Raw genomic sequence first — 25,881 nt, forward strand, 5'->3', positions numbered from 1 at the left:
AGTTCCAGGGTGTTGAGACCACGGATCTCACACCCAAGACTAGGGAACTTGTGTATCACTCTGTTATACTTCAGACTAGTTCCAGATGTTGAGACCGCGGACCTCACACCCCAGATTAGGGAACTTGTGTATCTTTCTGTTATACGTCAGACTAGTTCCAGGGTGTAGAGACCACGGACCTCACACCCAAGACTAGGCATTGTTTGATATCTGTTATGACCTGTTGCTTTCCTGACTATCCCTCCGCTCGCTGATTCGGTACCACGCATATCTGATATTCCGTTGCCAACCCAGCCTGCCTTGGATACCGAATCAGTCTTCTGTCTCTGTACTTTGTCTGTCCGTGTGTTGCCGACCTGGCTTGCCTGACCTCGAGAGCTATCTCTCCCCTTTAGGAGATAGTCTCCAGATCAGCTAGTGACATCCACCTTCAGGTGTCACTCATTCACTGGTCCTTCCTACCTTCAGCCTGAGACTCCATCCCTGGGAAGATCTCAGGCTGCTGGAAGGTTCTTGTGCTTCTCTAAAGAGCAGTGTTGCCCACACTGCCAAGGACCACCTGCTCATCAGGTGGATCACTCAAAGTATACTGTTGCACCAAATACTCACGATATATACAGGTGTCCAGAGGTTAGTACTATATCTGTATTATTGGTGATTCTGCAGATCATCAATAATCAGGTATATATCTGTATTCTTGGTGATACTGCAGATCACCAATAATCAGATTCTCTCTGTGTGCTGACACCGATCGTTACACTATCATTTTAAAACCTGTAACAACTGTTCCATTCACAGGCTGCCTGAGAACAGCTAGATCACACTTTTGGTGCTGTGCTTGCAGCAGAAGACTTAGGCCCGGGTCACATCTGCGTTTTGAGCCAAAACAGATCCGGTGGCCCGTTTACATAGTGAAAACGGATCTGATCAATGATTGATCGGATCCATTTTCACTCAGCAAATACATACCTAATCTTGTGCAGCAGCCGGCAGTAGAGGCCTCCTATTCTACCGCTGTGATTACACAGCGCGTCATGTGACTAGTCACATGACGCGTCACATGACGCAGAAGAAGTCGGAAGCCTCTACCGCCGGCCGCTGCACAAGATTAGGTATGTATTTAGCCTCCCTAGCTCACCTGCCTGGCTGCAGCACCCTCTCCTCAAACCCCCCCCCCCCCCCCCCCCCCGTCGCTCAGGATTCCCCCGTGGAGAAACGTTCTTTCTGTTTCCCATTGCCCCCAATGCTGCAGCATTTTTTCCAGGATCCGTTCCACTAGGCAGAACGGTCCGGAAAATTAGGGACTGCGGCATTTTTTGGATCCAGGGGCCGGTACGTACCCATACCAACGGACGCGTGTGAATGGATCCATAGGTTAACATTGGATCCATTTAGATCCGTTCCGTTTGTACAGTATGCGTTCCGCTTACGTTTTGGAAAAAAAGGCTGATGTGAACCGGGCCTTAATACTTTTGTACATGAGGTTAGCAGTAAAGCCTCATACACATGCTCGAGGACCGCCACCAGCCAGGGATTGCACAGGCGACAGTTTGGGACAGAGGAGGTAGAGATGTATTTCTAGCCTGCAGGCTAGGAATGTGTTCTGTTGCTATGCACACAATGGAGCGGTACGGAACAGGCAGGGTGAATAGAGAACAAAGCTGTTAGCCTGCGCTCGACAAAGAGAATCCACCAGGCGAATCGCTTGCTAACACACCATGTTGGATCGGGGGCCGCGTTGCACATTGGTAAATTCTTGGAGAGGCAGTCTGGACAGGCCGCCTCGGCCAGTAACCATCTAGCATGTGTACAAGGCTTTAGGTTTGTTTTTATTATAACTTCTATCTATTTGAAAAGAAAAGAACCAACTTCCAGAATTAGCTTTGGTCTGCCAAATTCTTCCACATCTTTTCAGTGCTTTTAATGTTTACGCTATTACTGTACACAGGTTGTTGATCCTACAGAATTATGGCATATTATCAATAAGTATTTGTATTTGACCTATAATTCCATTTACTCTTTAGGTTCCAGCAACAGAAGTATATCATGTAATAGTAAAACAGCAACAAATTGCTTATCTTCCGCTGCTCAGCTGCTGGAGACTGGCTATAATACTATGGATCTTAAGTAAGTGCCATTAAAGTATGTGTAAATCACAAAGCTACTGTCTACTTATTAACTGGCAAAAGTTTAAAACTTTTTGCATGTTTTCTTGCTATCTGTGTTTATTGAGAATGTTTCCCATACGCTTCCTGTTCTTCTATTAAAGAGAATATGTATTGTTAAAATCACACAAAAGTAAACATACCAGTGTGTTAGGGGACATCTCCTATTCCCCTCTGTCACAATCTCGCCGCTCCCCGTAGTCAAAAACAGTTGTCAAAAACAGTTTTTAAAAGTTTGTTTGTAAACAAACAAAATGGCCACCAAAACAGGAAGTAGGTTGATGTACAGTATGTCCACACATAGAAAATACATCCATACACAATCAGGCTGTATACAGCCTTCCTTTTGAATCTCAAGAGATCATTTGTGTGTTTCTTTCCCCCTGCAGCTCACTGAAGAGTTACAAGCTGATTGTTTTTTCTTGCAGACAGCTCTGCCCGGTTGTCTGTAATTCTGCAGTATGTGACTCATCAGTATGTGAACAGAGGATTTATCCAGCTTGTAAAAGATAAGAGAGCAGAGAAAAGCTGGCTAATGTAAATAACACACACACACACAGGGGAGTGTGCATAGAGGGGGCATGCATAGCAGATCACACTGAAGAGTTGGCAGCCTTCCAGACACAGGACGACAAGTCCGACAGGGGAAAGATAAGCTGATTTATTACAGAGATGGTGATAGTAGAAAGTGCTGCAGTAAGCCAGAACACATTATAATAGGTTTAGGAACCTGTAGGATGGTAGAAAACACAATGACATTTTTGTTACAGAGTCCCTTTAAGTGGAGCAAAAACAAAATGTGAAGAGGAATAATTCCAGAGGGGGGACACAGGCAGCAATAAACACAACAGACTTCTTCATCTTCTCCCTTTTATTTACATTTTATCTGATTTAAAATATACTATTTTTAATCAGATACCATTTTAAAGGGGGTAATTACAGCCACTTAATACTTAGATGCATACTTCAGTATATGTATAGCTTACTAGTGCTACAGTATTTCAGATGAAATGTAATAGATTACAATGCAAAGAAATGTTCGGTATCACCATCATACAAAAGATAAACACATCTAGATAAATGTACACAGTACTGGAACCAGTAACAGCAAACCACATTACTAAGCAAAGAAAGTAAGGCACATAATAATAAGGCCACATTTCTAAAAGAAGTTTAGCTCACCTCCGGGGTACTATTAAGAGGGTGTGAAGAGGATGGGGAGAATTTGTAAGACCGAGGTGACCAAATAGCATCAAAGTTCTCATCCTGATTGGACAAAGACAGTGTAATTTTTTCCATCCAGAAAAAATCTGTCATTTTATGAGTCAACATTATAGGAGCTATAGAGGAAGATTTACATTCCCTAGCTACAACAGCATTGGCCACATTACAAAAGTGAACCAGAAGCTTGTTAGCATGTTTAGATGGGAGAGGAGCCCTTTGGTTAAACAAAGTTATCCATGGGTTCGGGGCTAAGTCTTTTCTTACTGAAGAAGCTACCCTGAAACATACAACCCAAAACTCCTTGACAACAGGTCACTCTCGCCAACAATGAACTTGATCTGCCACTGAGCCACAACCCCATATAACACAAATTGGGAGGAAGAAGCCCCTGCCATTAAGAAGAGATGGCATCCTGTACCAGTCATACAATATTTTATAACCTCTCTCACTCGTTAAACTATTTTTTGGAGGATTTAGCTAGACCTAGAAATAGAACCTAAAATCAATTCCCACTCCTCACCTGACCAATCGGAACGAAGACGTTCCTGCCATTTAAGCATAAAGGGAGTGAGCTTTTCCAAATCCTGATACAAGATCTCACAATAAAAAAGAAATACAGTATAAGATTAGGGGTATGTTGGTATGCGTGCAGTTCCTTCTCCATAGAAGGTGGGGCCCTCTCAAGTCCCTCTCGAACAAATCCTGTTCTTAAAGTGAACCTCCAGACTAAAAATCGACTCAGCAGCACTGAAAAGGCCTGGTGTTTCTTTAACAGTTTCACAGCATCAGAACTTTGTTTCTCTTATACAAGCCTCATTTTTAGCTGCACAGAAGAAAACTGCCCGGGCAGTTTTCCCCTTATGCTGTGCAAAGCATGATGGGATTTCTGATGTTGTTGTTGTCATTCTGCTGTTTTGGTGCAATTTTTTTTTTTTTACATTTTGAATTTGAAATTTGAAGCCTAGTGTGTGCAGCTGGGAGGGGTTATCAGGACACAGGACAGTTGGAACTGTGTCTCCTGCTCCCTGTCACCTCCTTTCAACCAAAAAGATGGCTGCCCCCATGACAAAGATGGCAGCCCCCATGAATCACAAACATTTGCCTGTTCTTTTAAAACAGGGTGGGTAAAAGATTATATTACCTATCTATTCTAATTAACATAACTAATGTAACTTAATAACAGTATGTTTGTTTAGGCTGAAGTTCCCCTTTAAAGCATACCCGAAGTGACATGTCTAGGTATGATCAGTGAGATGCAAATAATTTCTCCTTGCATAACATTTACGTGAAATTTAAATGTAACTTGAATATGGATTGCTACAAATTTACAGAAAGTTATTCTGATGCAATTTCAAGCTGCATCTAATTTACATGAAGTTTGAATGCATGGAGAAAAAAGGTTTTTTTTTCGGTTTAGTAGCTCAAGTGTAGGTAGCTGGATTTCATTTGTTTGTGTTATGAGTAACAGCAAAACTAACTATTTGTTATACTGTAGATACAATTTACTTATGACAAAAGAAAAACATGAAAGTTTCCCGTTGGGCATGGTGGCTACTTCAAGAACCTAAATAAGCAATAATCACGTCTTGTTTTTTGTTTTTTTATGTAATATAAAATGTGCAAAGTAAATTATATGACTTTTAAAGGCAGTATGATAGGATTTATAATTTTAGGTGTTCTCATTTTAGTAAGAATGTTCCTCAGAAATGTGCAGTGTTAAGGGACATGGGAGCGACAAACTACAGTCTACATGGGAAGATAACTGTAAGTCAATAGACTTAATATACTATGACTTTTCCAGGGATTTCCAAGCACCACCACTAAGGATAAGCGTTGAGTAAACATGGACTATATTTTATTAACCACTTAAGGACTACAGGCTTACACGCCCCCCCTAGTGACCAGGCTATTTGTTTACAAGCTTTAAGGGCTCAGCCACACTATAAGTGCTTTTTTGAGCGCTGCGTGATTGATTAGCGCTTTCTGAACGCTTTTTAAAAATCGCTCCCATTCATTTTTATTAAAATCGCAGTAAAAATCGTGTACGCAAAAAATTACAGCAATTTTTACCATGATTTTAATGAAAGTGAATGGGAGCAATTTTTAAAAAGTGTTCAGAAAGTGCTAATCAATCACAAGCGCTCAGAAAAGGATTTATAATGTGGCTGAGTGTATTTCTTGACCATACAGCTTAGCAGCCAAATAAATGTTACCTCCTTTTCTTGCCACCAACAGAGCTTTCTGTTGGTGGCATCTGATTGCTGCTGCGTTTTGTATTTTTTTTTTAATTAATTCAATAGTTGTTTTTTTTTTTTTTTTTTTTTTTTAATAAAATGTGCTTTTTAAAAAAAAATGTTTTCCTCCCTAACTACCCCCTTGATCCAATAGTAGCCATCAGCCTATGAGAGCCATCGATTTGTGAGCCGCTCCAGGGGACAGCCAAGTGACAGAGCTGTCGCCAGTACAGCGCTGCGGTAGATCGCAGCGCAGTACAATGTAAATAAACCACCGTTTACTTTTGTTTCAGTCTGCCAGCAACATCCGCTCGTGCATTCCCCGGTAATCTGCAGCTACAGGACTTGACGCCAATCGGCATTAGGCAGTCCTGTAGCTGCCACCCTCCCGCTGCCAATCGGCATTAGGCAGTCAGGAGATCATTGATCTTCCATTGTTAACCATGGTGACCAGCAAAGAAACGCATGCAGCCATCATTGCGTTGCATAAAAATGGCTTCACAGGCAAGGATATTGTGGCTACTAAGATTGCACCTAAATCAACATTTTATAGGATCATCAAGGACTTCAAGGAAAGAGGTTCAATTCTTGTTAAGAAGGCTTCAGGGCGTCCTAAGAAAGTCCAGCAAGTGCCAGGATCGTCTAAAGACGATTCAGCTGCGGGAACGGAGTGCAACAATGCAAAGGTTGCTCAGGAATGGCAGGAGGCAGGTGTGAACGCATCTGCACGCACAGTGAGGCGAAGACTTTTGGAAGATGGCCTGGTGTCAAGAAGGGAAACAAAGAAGCCACTTCTCTCCCAAAAAAACATCAGGGACAGATTGATATTTTGCAGAAAGTATGGTGAATGGACTGCTGAGGACTGGGGCAAAGTCATATTCTCTGATGAAGCCTCTTTCCGATTGTTTGGTACATCTGGAAAAAGGCTTGTCAGGAGAAGAAAAGGTGAGCACTACCATCAGTCCTGTGTCATGCCAACAGTAAAGCATCCTCAGACCATTCATGTGTGGAGTGGCTTCTCATCCAAGGGAGGGGGCTCACTCACAATTTTGCCAAAAAACACAGCCATGAATAACAAATGGTACCAAAACACCCTCCGACAGCAACTTCTTCCAACAATCCAACAACAGTTTGGTGAAGAACAATGCATTTTCCAGCACAATGGAGCACCGTGTCATAATGCAAAAGTGATAACTAAATGGCTTGGGGACCAAAATGTTGAAATTTTGGGTCCATGGCCTGGAAACTCCCCAGATCTTAATCCCATTGAGAACTTGTGCTCATTCCTCAAGAGGCGGGTGGACAAACAAAAACCAACTCATTCTGAGAGAAGAAGTGATTATGAAAGAATGGGTTGCAATCGATCAGGATTTGGCCCAGAAGTTGATTGAGAGCATGCCCAGTCGAATTGCAGAGGTCCTGAAAAAGAAGGACCAACACTGCAAATACTGACTATTTGCATAAAGCTCATGTGATTGTCAATAAAAGCCTTTGAAACGTATGAAGTGCTTATAATTATATTTCAGTACATCACATAAACAACTGAAACAAAGATCTAAAAGCAGTTTAGCAGCAAACTTTGTGAAAACTCATATTTTTGACAGTCCCAAAACTTTTGGCCAGTACTGTACTAACTCACAAACCTTGAAGCAAACTAGACTGTGAGGTGCTATGACCCAGGTGAGGATAGCCAGTCAGTCCTAACCTCTTTAAATCAGAGATGTTCATTAATTGAATCCAAGTTCATTGGATCTAGGATGATAGTAACACTGGAGATGCTTTAGTAAATCAGGCTCAATATGTTCTTGTTCAGATGCATACACACATTTATTATGCTAATTATAGCATCTCCTGAAAGAATGTTTATAAACTCTATATCAGGAAACTGCTGATGACTGGAGACATTTGGAGAAACGAAAGCGTGCCAGGGGGATGACTGAAGGTCATCATCATCAGGACTTTTTTGTCAATCATGTTACAGACCATGGAAGGTAAGATTACTTAAACATTGTAATAGCTACTTATGAAGGTACAAGGAGGGGACGTAGAGTTACATCAAATATTTTTTCTTCCATTTGGGATAGAGTGAGAATGGGTTATAACGCTGGTCAGATTTGTACTGTCTATACCACTGCTGTAGAGATATTGCTACAATTCCAGATCCTGTTGACAACTGTTACACCAGATTTTAGGAGAATTCTTAGTTGCTTCACAGCAAAAACCTAACCCATTTCTAAAGCCTAGCCCTTTTCCAATCAACTGTTTAACATTATTTTTGTAGTTCCCTTGCAGAAGATGTTCCTGTATTTCCTCTTTCTGATCTGAACTGCCAGGGCAGTTTTTAGGCTAAACAGTTGTCAGGACAAGAAAAAAGAAAATAAGTTTCTATGGTGGACTGCCAGGTGCTTCAGTATTTTTGTAGAAGATGCCACGTTCATCCTTAACCACTTCCGGACCTTGATGATTGAAACCCATACCCTGTTTTGATCCTGTTATACCTGCCAGGGTGTAGATTTCGATCATTCCGCCTCACGCTAAAGCCAATCATGTCGCTCTCTTCCCACAGCAGATCACTCCCCCTGCCATCTATATGATGGCAGAGCTGTGTGAGCCGGTCAGGAGCCAATTTAATTGGTTCCTGACCCTGTCATCACTGTAAGCCTATCCCATTGGCTTACATTGATGGACAGCATCAGGAACCAATGAAAGCGGTTCCTGACCAACTCACACAGCTCTGCCGTGATAGTGACGGCAGAGAGAGGGGCCTGCAGTGATGGAGGAGTGGCGTGACCAGCGGGTATGTGTGGCGATTCGTTGGGTGGCGTTGTTCTTTGGTACCAGCAGTGTCTGGTCCTTAAGTGTCTGGTTCCTAAAGAGGAACTTTAACCAAGGATAAACTTCATTCCAACCAGTAGCTGATATCACCTTTCCCACAAAAAATCCTTACCTTTTCTCAAAAAGATCATCGGGCGGGGGGGGGGGGGGGGGGGGGGGGTCTGTATGGCTGACCTCGTGGCGAAACCCCAGTGGGATGTCATGACCAAGGTCCTGATAGTTTGCTGTTTGTGAACCTTGTTACATTGTGGGGAATAATGGCTTTTTCCAACTGCCAAGCAAGCAATAGCTCCCTCTATGCATAGAACTCTCAGTAACGAACATTGCGTACAGATCACCTGACAAAACTGTACATGTCACCCCCAGTGATACATTCAGGGAGAGGAATTATTTTACAATGGGCAAAAACTGACTAAATAATCTATAAATACGTATTCTATAAAATAAGCAATTTTATTGATTATGTTATTTTCACTACAGTTCACTCCACTCATTACATTCAATACATTATGTTCTGTGTATCAGAAAAATGGGTTGTGTGTAATGTTTCTTGTAAGCCTTTATGAATAATTATGCAAACAGAGCGTGACTTATTCCAGCTGCTACAACAACCTTTGTAATTCTTATCCTGCACTTGCAGTGGATGAGCACTTCTGTTTTATTGGCATTCTGTGTGAGATGTGACAGTTTTTCCATTTCAGTCTTCTCTAATGCATCCATATAAAAAGATGCCATTTAGGTACTTCCTCACATCTCTAGATTAGAGATGGTCAATGAGATACTAGTAATTTCAAGTTGATGCAAAAGTTACATTACTTCTAGGCAAACTTATGTAGCTTGTAATTGGGCCAGTTCATATTTTTCTGTGATCTGTCCAATTTAAAGCTGCATAAATTTGCATAAAATTAATAAACTGTGTAGTGTATCAACTCTAAATAATTAGCATGTCATTGGCCATTTATATTCCAGATGTGCAATGTAACATCTAATCACAATAATTTAGGCAATTTCATTTAACTAATTAAAGCGCCGGGGAACAGAGGATCGTGGAGGACCAGCGCCGGACAGGACGGCTGCTGGGGGCTTGCAGAAGCCCCAGGTAAGTGAAACTGTTTGTTTTAATACTATCTTCAGTTCCGCTTTAATTACATTTAATTTAATTAGACTATTCTATATATTTTAACAGGCATTGGCCACATTTTGATCACTCCATGGGCCATATGCAATTCACTTTTTCACCTGAGTTTTCTCCTAGGAGATCATTTTTCATCTTCAATTTAAAATAATTTTCCAACACTTTTCAACTAAAAAAGTATCAAAAGTAGGTAAAAAAAAGTACTATCAAAATTATTTTTAGTATTTTCTTGCTTTCTGTTGGCTTAAAGGGCATTTTATTGACAAGTTTAAAAATATCTCCATGTCTGATAATTACAGGTGAAACTCGAAAAAAGATGAATTAGAATATAGTGCAAAAGTCAATTTATTTCAGTAATTCAACTTAAAAGGTGAAACCAATTTATGAAATAGGAACTCTTTGCAGGTGTTTTGGATCAATTAGCTTATTAAAATCTGACACTTTGAGATGAGACTATCGAACATTTTCACAATATTCTAATAGTCTTAGACTTTGATTTTGGGGTTTTCATAAGCTTTGAGCCATAATCATCAAAATTATAACAAATAAAAGCTTAAAATATCTCACTTTGCATGTAATGAGTCTATTTCATATATCATTTTCATCTTTTAAGTTGAATTAGTTTACGGAACGGATCCTAATGAATGCGACGGCATCCAATGTTAATTTATGGATCTAGGGGCAAACCCAGGATTTTCAAGGGGGGAGTCCTGAAAGGTCTCCCTCAGCCACGCATAATACAGTATAATAATATGGTAAGACATCATGCTGGGTACACACAATGCAATTTCCTGTCTGACTGACAGGATCTGACAATTATTTTCCCAACATGTCTGATCTGCTCCCAATCGACAACGGGATTGATCAGGTGCAGTTTGGATACCGATAATAATGAAGACCTGCCGACATTGGTAATGAAAGGGAAAGTGAAGCATTCATACAGCAGGGGCACAGGGCTGTGCTCATACCTGGCTCTGTGCTCTGTTAAGTTCCCCAGAGCTGCTCCATGCTCTGTACACACACTGCTGCTCCATGCTCTGTACACACGCTGCTTCTCCATGCTCTGTGCACACGCTGCTGCTCCATGCTCTGTACACATACTGCTGCTACATCTAAAGTCAACTGTAGCTGGGAAAGAAAGGGGGAAGTGCTGTGAGCTGCAGGATGCCTGAAAATATTCTGAACTTGTGCCTGTCCCCAGATACTGTACAGGCTCTGGTCTGAGGAGATTCTGGGCAGCTGTAATTCCCTCCTGAACTTGACTATGATCCGTTCACATTGGTCTGTTAGAACTGACCGGACTGTAAATTTGGTTCTGCAGCTATTTTTTTAGACTGCTGAGCCCAGCACAACGGGAACAGAAGCTGAAGCTCTGCATTGGGGGCTATGAGAAAATGGAATGTTTCTTCACACTAGTGAAGAAACATACCGTTCTAGTCAGCAAAATTCACTTTGGTGAGGGGTCTGGAGGGGATACGATAAAATGGATCGGAAGCAGCTGAACGGCAATGGAGTGAAAATGGATATATTATCTGATAATTATTGTTGTATACAGTAGTGTCTACGGAAACTCTGTGTCTAGTATTTTTGCAATAATTTTCAGCAGTGACAGGAGTATAATTGATGTTTTTTTTGTTATTTACTTTCTTGTTTGTTTTCCAGTGGCAGTCTAGATGAAGAAGCCCAGGCCTTTATTGGCATATTTGATGGAATATTTTGAAGATATTATCAATAACAAACATGGAGAGATCGAGATGCGTTATTTAGCTTCCAGTTTATGTTTCAGCTCTTATAACAAATTCCATTTTACAGACTTTTCAGTTGCATGGTTTACTGTACTCATCAGTTTACAAATATTGCTGTACTGTGACACTTGTTTGTTTCCTACAGTTACAAAGTTTTGTTTTTTGGATTCCTTTTTTTTCTTTAGATAGCGTAAAGTGATCCTGTGGTGACAGACTCCTGAGCTGCCATTGCTGAGCTATATTTGCCATCTCCAGGACTGTCATGCTTATCTGATACTTTGTTATTCTCTCCTAACCCAGAAGCTGCCTGAAAGTCATCAGTAATGGTGCCTTCAGTGTTTCATTTCGAGAAATGTTATTCAGTTCCTTTCCTTCTCATGGATGTCACAAAAGAAAGGATATGAGAGAACCTCTCTTCATCTGGAACACATGCAGCAATAACAAACTAACAATCATTCTAACTCTTTCCTACGCTATTTAGAGTTAACCTGAGAAAAAACTTGGGTCAAAAAGGAGATACTTACATAAAAATTGGGAAGTGTCTGGATGCTATGGAAGCTTCCCCGGTCTTCCTCGCTCCTGTTTCCACTCGCGGGCACACTCCTTAACATTAGGGCCATGCTCCACTTCTGGTGTCGTGTTGCAAAAGCACAAGCACGGGCGTGCCTGCGCAGTAGCATAGATCCAGTCCTGCTTGAAGAGGAGTGCAGTCCCAATCACATTACCCACAAGCCTTAAATCTTTGGGGGTTCTACAAACGGTAACAAGTGACCAGGGGATTCTGTGGGAAGCACCTATAGCAGCCTTTCTCAACCTTTGTACCCTGGAGGAACCCTTCAAATAATTTTTGGATCCCAAGGAACCCCTGCAAATATTTTTTTTGATCTTGAGGAACCCCTGCATTCATTTTGCAGGAGGCATGGACTTTAAATATAGGTGAGGCTGTTTATTTCACTACCCCCTATTACTCTGCCACTCATATATACTGTCACCGTATCCTAGTGCTTTTTATTAAGGTGCTCATTATTATTATTCATTTTACAGTACCCCTATTATAATGTACTCTATTATACTTCCCTCACGATGGGCGAACCTCTGCAGAGTACTCAAGGAACCCTGTGGTTCCAGGGACCCCTGGTTGAGAAAGCCTGCCCTATAGTATCCAGAGATTCTTAGGTTAGTATTTCCTTTTTGACCCGAGCTCGGTCCATGTACACTTTAAACCTAGAAAAATATGTTTTGGCTACAGTTGGGCTTTAAGTCTGCTTTGAACAATAAAATATGTGTAAGCATGATGTGTGGAAATGGAGAAGAGATTCCAAACCAATATAAACCTCCTTATTAGTCGGGGATATGGTTAAGGGACCAACACATACATATGTATATTATGCAGACTACAGGTGTTCCCATATACATATTAAAGCCAATTTCTATCATCTGTGGTATACACTTATTGCTACCATATATTTACTTTCACATGAGTCAGGTTTATTTTTCATTAACGACATGACTTTTATTTAAAAAGTGTTTGTAAGCATATTACTTTTATTGCAAACATTTGCATAGAAACCCTTTTTTCCTGGTTTGCTGCTGCAAATAAATACAGATATGAGGCTGTATATAAGCAGTGGATTTCCGCAATAAAGTGTGTGCAAATTGTTAATGTGTTCTTCTGTGTCACTTTAAATGAGGGCTGGGCGGGGTAGCCTTAATAATACTACTTTAGAGTGCGTACTATTAATAAATCCAAGAGTGCAATCTGCTTGAAAGTACATTTTGGAATAATGGAAAAGTACCTCTGAAAAAATATTTAAAATGGTTATGTTTAAACTCTTGTTAGAATACCAGCCACATGTTCTGAATTATAGTACAATTTTCCGCAAAAGTATTGAGTGTTAACTACTTGTTCCAAATGTTAGTTTTAAGCATGCAATTTAAACACGCAACGTTCGTAATCATAAACAGCTGAGTGTTTCTTTGTCAATTCTTCATTAGTTGAGGGCTTTTTTTTTCACATATAACACTGTTCCAGTATTACAGTCTCAAGTCCTCACAACATTTAATGGGAGAATAATGAAAGTGTTATTTTCTTGATTTGGCATTTTATTCTAGTACATTGTGTGGGTTTTTTTTTCATTGGTTGTTAAAAATAAAAGAGGATATGGTTGTCTTCGCGTATGTCTGTGTTATCTACTTGGATCTGTACATGAAAGTCCATATTAGGCAATAGAACAGAATTGAAGGTGTTTAGAACATAATAAACATTTTTATGGTGGGTCGAGAGAATGTGAAATGTCTAAAACAAACCTTAAAGTGGGACTTAAAGGGACTCCGAGCAGTGCAGAAACTATAGAAAGATGCATATCATTTTAAAGCTCTCTTTCTCCTCTTTCCAATGATATATAAACCACCGCCCTAGGCCTTTTAGTTTTCGCTATTTTCGCGATTGAAATTGCCGCGGCCGCGTTTTCAATCGCGAAAATAAAATGATATCCATCTTTCCATAGTTACTTGTATTACACAGGACGACACTTTCCCCAGTGTCAGCAGCTCCATTTAGCAGAAAAAGTCGGCCTGTGTAATACAATGTAACTATGGAAAGATGGATATCATTTTAAAGCTCTTTTTCTCCTCTTTCTGGCGACACCTAAATCGTTGCCCTTCCCCCTTTTAGTTTTCTTTATTTTCGCGATTGAAATCACGAAAATAGCGAAAACTAAAAGGAGTAGGGCAGCGGTTTCTATATCATTGGAAAGCGGAGAAAAAGAGCTTTAAAATGATATGCATCTTTCCATAGTTTCTGCACTGCTCGGAGTCCCTTTAACTCAGAACTTTCTCTCTGCTCTAAAATATCAGCTGATAACTTTTAAGGAAAAATGTCTTCATTACAGTTTATGGAAAGCCCCCCCAAAAAACATGAAGTTTCACTTGGATTCACGTTACTAAAAGCACTGAAAGGGTTAAGTCTGTGTTAACACAGAGCAGAGAGCTGGTGTGGGACAGCTCACACACAGCTCACAGCTATGATTCACAACTGCTGATAAGAAACTGTGATCTATCTAAACAAGCCCAGAGCACAGTCCATTGAATTTAATCAGCAACCATATGTGAAATTAAGACTTTTTATTGTGTGATGTATTAGAGTTCAGGTCCACTTTAAGTAACAATAAACTGATAGTATAGATAAAATAGGATAACATAGGACACTAGCAGAATATGGGTAATACTGCTGATATTCTACGATACATAGCAGAAGATAATAGAATATTGGTGAAATTACCGGTAGTCTACTAACCATAATATCTGTAAGGTATTGTACCATGTTAGCCATCAGTAAAAGCAAGAAGTTTGGAATCAGGATGATACCATTTATTGAATCAGGATGATACCATTTATTGGCTAACGTAAGTTAGCCAATAAATGGTATCATCCTGATTCAAAACGTCTAACCATAATATTTCACACCCATTTTTTTTATCAAGGCTCTTTGATCGGCATGCTGTGGGTAGGTATGTCCTAAACTGTTTATGTAGCAGTTACTCACCATGGATGATCATTTGTGCTGCAATCTCTTATGGTGGGGTGTGAATGTGATTGTTTTCATTGCATTTTCACATTTTTGCCAGTAATATATCAATAAATCCTAATATTATGAAGAACAATATGAATAAATCCACAGAAGGCCCAGCACCACACAGTGTATTGTATAGCTCTTTAGTGTTAGTGCAAGCATAATAGCAACAACAGACACTGTTTCGGCCTCCTTAGGCCTTTTCAAGTTGCTTAGTAAGCAACTTGAAAAAGGCCTAAGGAGGCCGAAACAGCGTCTGTTGTTGCTATCATGCTTGCACTAATAAAACTCTAAAGAGCTATACAATACGCTGTGTGGTGCCGGTCCTTCTGTGGATTTATTGCTGTGACCCCTAGGTACCAGAGTGAGGACCTTGGCACACCGCTTCTTTTATTGGAGCCTTTGGTGGTGCTCCTGGGCACTTGAAGAATAGAAGAACAATATGAAAAATTAATGTTCTCAGCAGAGATATGTTTTAACCTCATGCAGCTGCTGGCTCGAACAGTTTTTTCCCTTTTTTTAAGATGTGCAGAACTGCTTTGTTTCAGTTAACAGAGCTGCTTCTCAAAATGACAGAGGCCACCTAGTGGTTGCAGCGGCAGCACCAGAGAGACTAGGGAAGAGATAAGTCCCAGACCACCACTGCTGCTGCACTGATCTGTGCACAGACAAGGGAAGCGCGGAGGAAGAAGTCTGGGCCCGTCCTCCATCTTCAGTCTGCTCTTCTAATAGTGCAAAAAATAATGCTAAATTATTGAGCATTTATTCTGTACAGCCACGATTGACACAGTGTATAGCATGTGCCTTTATTATATGCTGAGACCTGGCTGCTTCATGACATTTTACATTCAACATTATTGTAAAATAGGAGCTCTGGAAAAAAATCATATTCAGAGCTCCCATCAGGGCACCCCATTGATTCATTAAGACCTTTTTGTTGGGGCCCCTATTTTACATTGTACTAAAGAGTGGCTGCAGTGATGGTCCCGGCAGGTTGCCGCAGATGTAGGTGGGGAGCAGCGGTGCCAGGGGAGCCTGGCATGTAGTGGCAGATGTTGGGACATGTGGCGGTACATTAGAAGTGGGCGTGGTGGTGAGACAGAATACCAAAAATTGCACAAAGTATGATTATCAAAAAGGCCAAGTTTTGTCTCAGACCAAAGAACCGTGTTACAACTTTGTTCCTAAGTGTGGTCATGGGTGGAGATGTGGAGGAGGTGTACTCTGTAATGTCATGGAGCACCAGAGTCACTAAGATTTTTGTAGCAGCTCAAATGATTTGTATATTCAACCATGATTAATTTTGGTGTTAACTTCTTCCTCAAAATAAGCTGAACACCGTGTATAATTTACTCAGTAAAGGAGGCCAGGAAGCGCTGCGGAGGGGGGCTTTGAAGAGCCCCCCCACGCAAGTGCAAGCAGCCGGCGGCGATCAGACCCCCCCAGCAGGACATCCTCCTAGTGGGGAAAAAAGGGGGGAAGTCTGATCGGCCTGGCTGCTATCTGATCAGTGCTGTGGCCCGGAGAGCCCACGCAGCACCGATCAGCTAAAAACCACGTGGTACAGAAGTGGTTAAAGGAGTCCTGGTTCCCTAGGCAGCGGCGGTGTGGAGCCACGTGGGTCATCCAAGGCTGCGTGGTGTCCCAGTCATGGCGATGGAGGGCTGGATCAGCGGCCGGGGGACCGTGTCTACAGTGTTCCAGGCAGCGGCGGCGAAGAGTCTCCAGGCAGCGGTGGTGAAGTGGGCAGCAGGGAGGAGATCGGGGCGGCCGGTGTTGAAGCCGCAGCAGCATGGAACCCTCCCACAGGCAGTGCTAGCGATGTCCCTGGGCAGCGGCGATGAAGTGGCTGATCAGCGCCAGCGGGGAACTGCTCATCGGACCCTCCAGGTCAAGCGGCGGCCCAGGCAGCGCGAGTGAGGAGTCCCAGACGGTGGCGGCAAAGAGGCAGCGGTGAAGCGACACGGAGTGGCTGGGGCCGGCACCACGTGGGCCATCAGCTAAGCCGACCAGTGAGCCGAACCTCAGCAAGTGTGCCCTGTCGCCGGAGTCCGGGGAGCCAGAGTGTCCCCCAACCTCCCGATGGTGTGGCAGAGCTGGAGGGACACCACCAGTGCAGTCATGGCCGTGAGTCCAGGGGGGAAGGGTGGAAAAAAGTTAGATTTAGCCGGAGCCCTGTGGCCGTGGCTACCAGTCAGGCGCCATCAGTGTTATGAGTTGTAAGAGGACTCTGAGCACTCCTCTGAGCCTAAAAGTGCCCATAAACAGAACAATTCTTTGAAAACATTCTTATTTTTGATAAGATCATTCAGATTGAAAAAAAATATTTAGAATTAAAGAATCAAACTATTTTTCCAATGGAAAGCATTGTTTGTTATTCTGCCTGTTGTCTCAATAAAAGCTTTTTGAAATAATAAAAAAAAAAAATCAAACTATTTCCAATATTAAAACTGGTTTAGATTGTATCTATGAAAAATGATTGACCAGTTCTTTAAAGTGTAAGTAAACTTGCTAAATTAAAATTTAAGTACCTACTGTTAAGCACATAAAAGAATATTTAAAAGTGTTCCCTGTGTATAGAAATGTACAGGGAGAATGCAGAGAGACATGTCTATTGAGCAGAGTGAAGAGACCAGGCATATAGGGACTCCTGGTTAGCAATTATTACATTAGCACAGTAGTACAAACTTCTACTGCTTTCTGCATTCAACGTAAACAGTATGCTTTTAATGTTCTTTTATGTACCTATGAGTAGGGATGGCAATGCTTAGAAGAACTCACGGAGAAGCATGTAATCAGTTTAGTCGGGTGATAGATTTGTAAGGTTCTGATTTGCTGTGATGACTTCCCAGTTTAGCACATGATCATGACCAGCAAATCAAAGCTTTACAATCTATTAACTGGTCACATGCTTCTTCATGAGTTCTCCTAAGCATTGTCATCCCTACCTATGAGCAGGTACTTACATTTTAGTTTAGTGAGTTTAAACTATCAATAATGTGATCATTTATGATCAGTTGGCCCTACCAGCTTCTCTTCATTCATAGAATAACTACTTAAATATGTTATTGAAATTTGATTACTCACTTTTAAGTGCTAATTAACAGTACAATTTTTCGGTGAACATTCTTTTCCTATTAGATTATTCAGATCATATTGCAAGACTACAGAGGAACTGGTGGGCCCAACTAATCCTCAATGATTCTATTAAGGATTGTTTCCTTAAAGGAATACGGTAGGGCGGTCTGGGAAAAATGAGTTGAACTTACCCGGGGCTTCTAATGGTTCCCCGCAGACGTCCTGTGCCCGCACAGCCACTCACCTATGCTCCGGCCCCGCCTTCGGTTCACTTCCAAAATTTCAGACCTTAAAGTCTGAAAACCACTGTGCCTGCGTTGCCGTGTCCTTGCTCCCGCTGATAATCCAGGAGCGTACTGCCCTGGCCCAGTATGGTCTGTGCCTGCCCAGTACGCTTCCGGTGACGTTAGCGGGAGCGAGGACACGACAATGCAGGCGCAGTGGTTTTCAGACTTCAAAGTCAGAAATTCCAAAAGTGAACCAGAGGCGGGGCCAGAGCATCGGTGAGTGGCTGCGCGGGCACAAGATGTCTGCAGGGGACCATTAGAAGCCCCGGGTAAGTTCAACTCATTTTCCCCGACCCCCTACAGTATTCCTTTAATTACTTAATGCCATACATTAAAGTGTTAAAATGTGTGCGCATTCATTTTGGCAAAATGGACTTTATACTGTATAAACTTCCTATATGCACTAATGATGCATACATTTATAAATGTCCATTTTTCATAAAGTGGTTAACCACTTGCCGACCGCCTACTTCATATTGGCGGCGGCAAAGTGGCAGCCCCAGGACCACGTAACGCAGATTGGCGTCAGGTCCTGGGGCACTCTCTGGCCGGGGATCGCGCGCTGGGATGCGCGCGCATCCACCGGCAATAGGCTCCGCCCACCCGCGACGTCAACCCGCCGGCCAATCGGAAGCGCCGGCGGGTTGTTAACCCGACGATCCCCGGATAGGAAGCGTATAATACGCTTTGTAATGTTTACAAAGTGTATTATACAGGCTGCCTCCTGCCCTGGTGGTCCCAGTGTCCGAGGGACCACCAGGGCAGGCTGCAGCCACCCTAGTCTGCACCCAAACACACTGATCTGCCCCCTGATCGCCCACAGTACCCCTCAGACCCCCCCCTGCCCACCCCCCAGACCACCATTTGCACACAATCACCCCCCAATCACCCATCAATCACTCCCTGTCACTATCTGTCAACGCTATTTTTTTTTTAGTCCCTAAACTGCCCCCTGCTCCCTCCTGATCACCCCCCCACCCCTCATATTCTCCCCAGACCCCCCCCCCCCCTGTGTACTGTATGCATCTATCCCCCCTGATCACCTGTCAATCACCCGTCAATCACCCGTCAATCACCCCCTGTCACTGCCACCCATCAATCAGCCCCTAACCTGCCCCTTGCGGGCAATCTGATCACCCACCCACACCAATAGATCGCCCGCAGATCCGACATCAGATCACCTCCCAAATCCATCGTTTACATCTATTCTCTCCTCTAAACACCCACTAATTACCCATCAATCACCCATCAATCACCCCCTATCACCACCTGTCACTGTTACCCATCAGATTAGACCCTTGCGGGCACCCAATCGCCCGCCCACACGCTCAGATTGCCCTCAACCCCCCCCCCCCCCTTATCGATTCGCCAGTGCATTATTTACATCCGTTCTTCCCTGTAATAACCCACTGATCACCTGTCAATCACCCCCTGTCACTGCCACCCATCAATCACCCCCTGTCACTGCCACCCATCAATCAGCCCCTAACCTGCCCCTTGCGGGCAATCTGATCACCCACCCACACCAATAAATCGCCCGCAGATCCGACATCAGATCACCTCCCAAATCCATCGTTTACATCTATTCTCTCCTCTAAACACCCACTAATTACCCATCAATCACCCATCAATCACCCCCTATCACCACCTGTCACTGTTACCCATCAGATTAGACCCTTGCGGGCACCCAATCGCCCGCCCACACGCTCAGATTGCCCTCAACCCCCCCCCCTTATCGATTCGCCAGTGCATTATTTACATCCGTTCTTCCCTGTACTAACCCACTGATCACCTGTCAATCACCCCCTGTCACTGCCACCCATCAATCACCCCCTGTCACTGCCACCCATCAATCAGCCCCTAACCTGCCCCTTGCGGGCAATCTGATCACCCACCCACACCAATAGATCGCCCGCAGATCCGACATCAGATCACCTCCCAAATCCATCGTTTACATCTATTCTCTCCTCTAAACACCCACTAATTACCCATCAATCACCCCCTATCACCACCTGTCACTGTTACCCATCAGATTAGACCCTAATCTGCCCCTTGCGGGCACCCAATCACCCGCCCACACGCTCAGATTGCCCTCAGACCCCCCCCTTATCAATTCGCCAGTGCAATATTTACATCTGTTATTCCCTGTAATAACCCACTGATCACCTGTCAATCACCCATCAATCACCCCCTGTCACTGCCACCCATCAATCACCCCCTGTCACTGCCACCCATCAATCAGCCCCTAACCTGCCCCTTGCGGGCAATCTGATCACCCACCCACACCAATAGATCGCCCGCAGATCCGACATCAGATCACCTCCCAAGTGCAGTGTTTACATCTCTTCTCTCCTCTAAACACCCACTAATTACCCATCAATCACCCCCTATCACCACCTGTCACTGTTACCCATCAGATTAGACCCTAATCTGCCCCTTGCGGGCACCCAATCACCTGCCCACACCTCAGAACGCCCTCAGACCCCAGCCCTGATCACCTCGCTAGTGCATTGCTTGCATCTATTTCCCCCCTCTAATCACACCTTGAGACACCCATAAATCACCTCCTGTCACCCCCTAGCACACCTACCCATCAGATCAGGCCCTAATTTGCCCCGTGTGGGCCCTGATCACTCGGCCAAACCCTCAGACCCCCTTCCGATCACCTCCCCAGTGCATTGATTGCATCTATTTTCCCCTCTAACCGCCCCCTGAGACACCCATCAATCACCTCCTGTCACCCCCCTAGCACTCCTATCCATCAGATCAAGCCCAATTCATCCTGTCATCTAAGAGGCCACCCTGCTTATGACCGTTTCCACAAAATTTGCCCCCTCATAGACCACCTGTCATCAAAATTTGCAGATGCTTATACCCCTGAACAGTCATTTTGAGAAATTTGGTTTCCAGACTACTCACAGTTTTGGGCCCGTAAAATGCCAGGGCAGTATAGGAACCCCACAAGTGACCCCATTTTAGAAAGAAGACACCCCAAGGTATTCTGTTAGGTGTATGATGAGTTCATAGAAGATTTTATTTTTTGTCAAAATTGGATTTTTATTGTTTTTTTCACAAAGTGTCATTTTTCACTAACTTGTGACAAAAAATAAAATCTTCTATGAACTCACCATACCCCTAACGGAATACCTTGGGGTGTCGTCTTTCTAAAATGGGGTCACTTGTGGGGTTCCTATACTGCCCTGGCATTTTAGGGGCCCTAAACCGTAGGGAGTAGTCTAGAAAACAAATGCCTCAAAATGACCTGTGAATAGGACGTTGGGCCCCTTAGCGCACCTAGGCTGCAAAAAAGTGTCACACATGTAGTATCGCCATACTCAGGAGAAGTAGTATAATGTGTTTTGTGGTGTATTTTTACACATACCCATGCTGGGTGGGAGAAATCTCTCTGTAAATGGACAATTGTGTGTAAAAAAAATCAAAAATGTGTCATTTACAGAGATATTTCTCCCACCCAGCATGGTTATATGTAAAAATACACCACAAAACACATTATACTACTTCTTCTGAGTACGGCGATACCACATGTGTGACACTTTTTTGCAGCCTAACTGTGCTAAGGGGCCCAAAGTCCAATGAGTACCTTTAGGATTTCACAGGTCATTTTGAGACATTTGGGTTCAAGACTACTCCTCACGGTTTAGGGCCCCTAAATTGCCAGGGCAGTATTGGAACCCCACAAATGACCCCATTCTAGAAAGAAGACACCCCAAGGTATTCCGTTAGGAGTATGGTGAGTTCATAGAAGATTTTATTTTTTGTCACAAGTTAGCGGAAATTGATATGTATTGTTTTTTTGTTGTTGTTTTTTTTGTGTCATTTTCCGCTAACTTGTGACAAAAAAAAAATCTTCTATGAACTCACCATACCCCTAACGGAATACCTTGGGGTGTCTTCTTTCTAAAATGGGGTCACTTGTGAGGTTCCTATACTGCCCTGGCATTTTAGGGGCCCTAAACCGTGAGGAGTAGTCTAGAATCCAAATGCCTCAAAATGACCTGTGAATAGGACGTTAGGCCCCTTAGCGCACCTAGGTTGCAAAAAAGTGTCACACATGTGGTATCGCCGTACTCAGAAGAAGTAGTATAATGTGTTTTGAGGTGTATTTTTATACATACCCATGCTGGGTGGGAGAAATCTCTCTGTAAATGGACAATTGTGTGTAAAAAAAATCAAATAATTGTCATTTACAGAGATATTTCTCCCACCTAGCATCTGTATGTGTAAAAATACACCCCAAAACACATTATACTACTTCTCCTGAGTACGGCGGTACCACATGTGTGGCACTTTTTTGCACCCTAAGTGCGCTAAGGGGCCCAAAGTCCAATGAGTACCTTTAGGATTTCACAGGTCATTTTGCGACATTTGGTTTCAAGACTACTCCTCACGGTTTAGGGCCCCTAAAATGCCAGGGCAGTATAGGAACCCCACAAATGACCCCATTTTAGAAAGAAGACACCCCAAGGTATTCCGTTAGGAGTATGGTGAGTTCATAGAAGATTTTATTTTTGTCACAAGTTAGCAGAAAATGACACTTTGTGAAAAAAAACAATTCAAATCAATTTCCGCTAACTTGTGACAAAAAAAAAAAATCTTCTATGAACTCACCATCCTCCTAATGGAATACCTTGGGGTGTCTTCTTTCTAAAATGGGGTAATTTGTGGGATTCCTATACTGTCCTGGCATTTTAGGGGCCCTAAACCGTGAGGAGCAGTCTTGAAACGAAATTTCTCAAAATGACCTGTGAAATCCTAAAGGTACTCATTGGACTTTGGGCCCCTTAGCGCAGTTAGGGTGCAAAAAAGTGCCACACATGTGGTATCGCCGTACTCAGGAGAAGTAGTATAATGTGTTTTGGGGTGTATTTTTCCACATACCCATGCTGAGTGGGAGAAATATCTCTATAAATTGACAATTGTGTGTAAAAAAAATAAAACAATTGTCATTTACGGAGATATTTCTCCCACCCAGCATGGGTATGTGTAAAAATACACCCCAAAACACATTATACTACTTCTCCTGAGTACGGCAATACCACATGTGTGGCACTTTTTTGCAGCCTAACTGCGCTAAGGGGCCCAAAGTCCAATGAGCATCTTTAGGCTTTACAGGGGTGCTTACAATTAGGCAACCCCCAAAATGCCAGGACAGTGAACACACCCCACAAATGACCCCATTTTGGAAAGTAGACACTTCAAGGTATTCAGAGAGTAGCATAGTGAGTCCGTGGCAGATTTCATTTTTTTTTGTCGCAAGTTAGAAGAAATGGAAACTTTTTTTTTTTGTTTTTTTGTTACAAAGTGTCATTTTCCGCTAACTTGTGACAAAAAATAAAATCTTCTATGAACTCACCATGCCTCTCACTGAATACTTTGGGATGTCTTCTTTCCAAAATGGGGTCATTTGGGGGGTATTTGTACTATCCTGGAATTTTAGCCCCTCATGAAACCTGACATTTACATTGTAATGTTCTGTCTTTTATTGCACTGTATACTATAGAGGCACCTGTTACTGTGGCTCTGCTCAACTGCCTTCGCTGCGTTTCCTACTCTCGGCTTATACATGAGTCAATCAATTTTACCTTCTTTTTTTTTTTTTTTTTATAGGTAACACTTTTACCCGAGTTGGCTTATACAGGAGTATGTACAGCAGTTAAAGAGACACTGAAGCGAAACAAAAAATATGATGATAAATGGGATACAGTTGGGAACATCAAACTTGGAGAAGGACTTAGGAGTACTCATCGACAACAAGTTAAATAATCGTACTCAATGCCAAGCCGCTGCAGCTAAAGCGAACAAAATTTTGGGATGCATTAAAAGGGAAATAAAAACTCGAGATGCTAGCATAATATTGCCCCTGTTTAACTCTCTAGTAAGGCCACATCTGGAATATGGAATTCAGTTCTGGGCACCACATTACAAAAAAGATATTGCAGTTTTAGAGCAGGTGCAGAGACGAGCTACAAAATTGATACGTGGGATGGAAGGTGCGCAGAAAAGTCAGAGATGCTTGAAAATAGGAAAATTCACTTTTGGCACCATAGTTTGTAAACGCTATAACTTTTACCCAATCCAATAAATATACACTGAATGTTTTTTTTTTTATCAAAGACATGTAGCAGAATAACTTTCGCGCTCAAATGTATAGGAAATTTTACTTTATTTGAAAAATGTCAGCACAGAAAGTTAAAAAAGTCATTTTTTTGACAAAATTCATGTCTTTTTTGATGAATATAATAAAAAGTAAAACTCGCAGCAGCAATCAAATAGCACCGAAAGAAAGCTGTATTAGTGACAAGAAAAGGAGGTAAAATTCATTTAGGTGGTAGGTTGTATGACTGAGCAATAAACCGTGAAAGCTGCAGTGGTCTGAATGGAAAAAAAGGCTCTGGTCCTTAAGGGGTTTTATGACTGCAGTCCTTAAGTGGTTAAAGATCTGGTTCACCTTTTTAGGTGAATTATTTCATAGATAGGATCGCAACTGATTTTGGTATATCTCCACAGAAGAAGTTGGCTCCAGAGATCAGCCCGAGCTCACTTATCTGGTGGTGCTTATTGAATTTGCAGGAATGGCGGTATATCTACGCTCTTCATCTAAAGTCCCAGGGGTGTCGATTTTCACCTTCCACTTCCTATGCGCACCCCTATCACCGTTCGTTAGAGCACAGATTGATGAATGGGAATTTGTGTTCCCAAAGCCTATCAAAGTGCCTGATTCATAAATGATCACTGCTGTAACCAACAGCAGCAATCATTCATTGAAAGTCTGTAAAACCATACAAACTTTTTACTTTCCTTTTAGATAAGAATGCTGTGATTTAGCGTTCTAAGCAGGAAGGAGACATCTAGTGGATACATTTATTAGTGCATAACATTTCTTATTTGTTACATTTCCTTGCTACGAATTAGTACTGCTGTAATGTGTATTTATGGCCACTTCTCACTAGGGGGGAGTGTGAGACAACAACAAAGGACTTATGCTTTGAATTTGTTTATCCTCTGCTAGCAGAGAGATATTAAAGCATTCTGAAAATTTACAGCACGACGAGTTCTGAAGGCTGAGGTCAAAAGCAGTGGTCTCAAACAAGAAAATTCCTTTGAAGCTGCTAATGAGTTAAAAGAAAATACATAAATTGTTATGTTAGGGACTTAGCTTTTTATAAATGAGTGCCATGAGGGTCTATTTTTGCAAATTAGCGCTTGTAATTATGTATAGAGTACAATAAGAAAACTAAAAACACAAAATGAAAAAATACACAAGTCAAATGCAAGGGACAAGCAGGATGATTCCTGTCAGCGCGGTCCAGAGAAAAGGAGCGCACCACTGTGTGTCACCGTGCTAATGCTGGGCGGGCACTCACGTGAATGGGGGAAGCACACACCACTGTGCATTGCGCTGAAAATTATGGGGGGGCACTCCGATAAAGTGAAGAAGAATGCGATTATGCTGTACATGACTCTGCAAGTGCCTGGAGGCAGTTGGGCAGTGTTTGTGTAGGGGAGACTTTTTCATTGTCACTATTGTGCAATAAATGTGGCGGGGGCACTCGGGCAGTGTTTGTTTAGGAGAGACAATGTCATTA

General features: G+C 42.6%; 1 protein-coding gene across 10 annotated transcripts in view; it reads left to right on the top strand.

Moving 5' to 3' along the window:
- Nucleotides 1-13,001, top strand: part of HFM1 (helicase for meiosis 1) — a 266,554-nt gene extending 253,553 nt beyond the window's left edge. For 9 of the 10 annotated variants that reach the window (XM_068239814.1, XM_068239813.1, XM_068239819.1 and 6 more), the window contains 4 exons: nt 2,025-2,127; nt 5,063-5,153; nt 7,505-7,614; nt 11,256-13,001. In XM_068239814.1, coding sequence (XP_068095915.1) covers nt 2,025-2,127; nt 5,063-5,153; nt 7,505-7,614; nt 11,256-11,313 — 362 coding nt within the window. In that variant the 3' untranslated portion in view covers nt 11,314-13,001. The remainder of the gene's footprint in view (nt 1-2,024; nt 2,128-5,062; nt 5,154-7,504; nt 7,615-11,255) is intronic. The other variant, XM_068239817.1, reaches the window with a different exon arrangement.
- Nucleotides 13,002-25,881: the final 12,880 nt, after the last annotated feature.

Source organism: Hyperolius riggenbachi, chromosome 6, assembly GCF_040937935.1.
Source record: "Hyperolius riggenbachi isolate aHypRig1 chromosome 6, aHypRig1.pri, whole genome shotgun sequence".
Lineage (NCBI taxonomy): Eukaryota > Metazoa > Chordata > Amphibia > Anura > Hyperoliidae > Hyperolius > Hyperolius riggenbachi.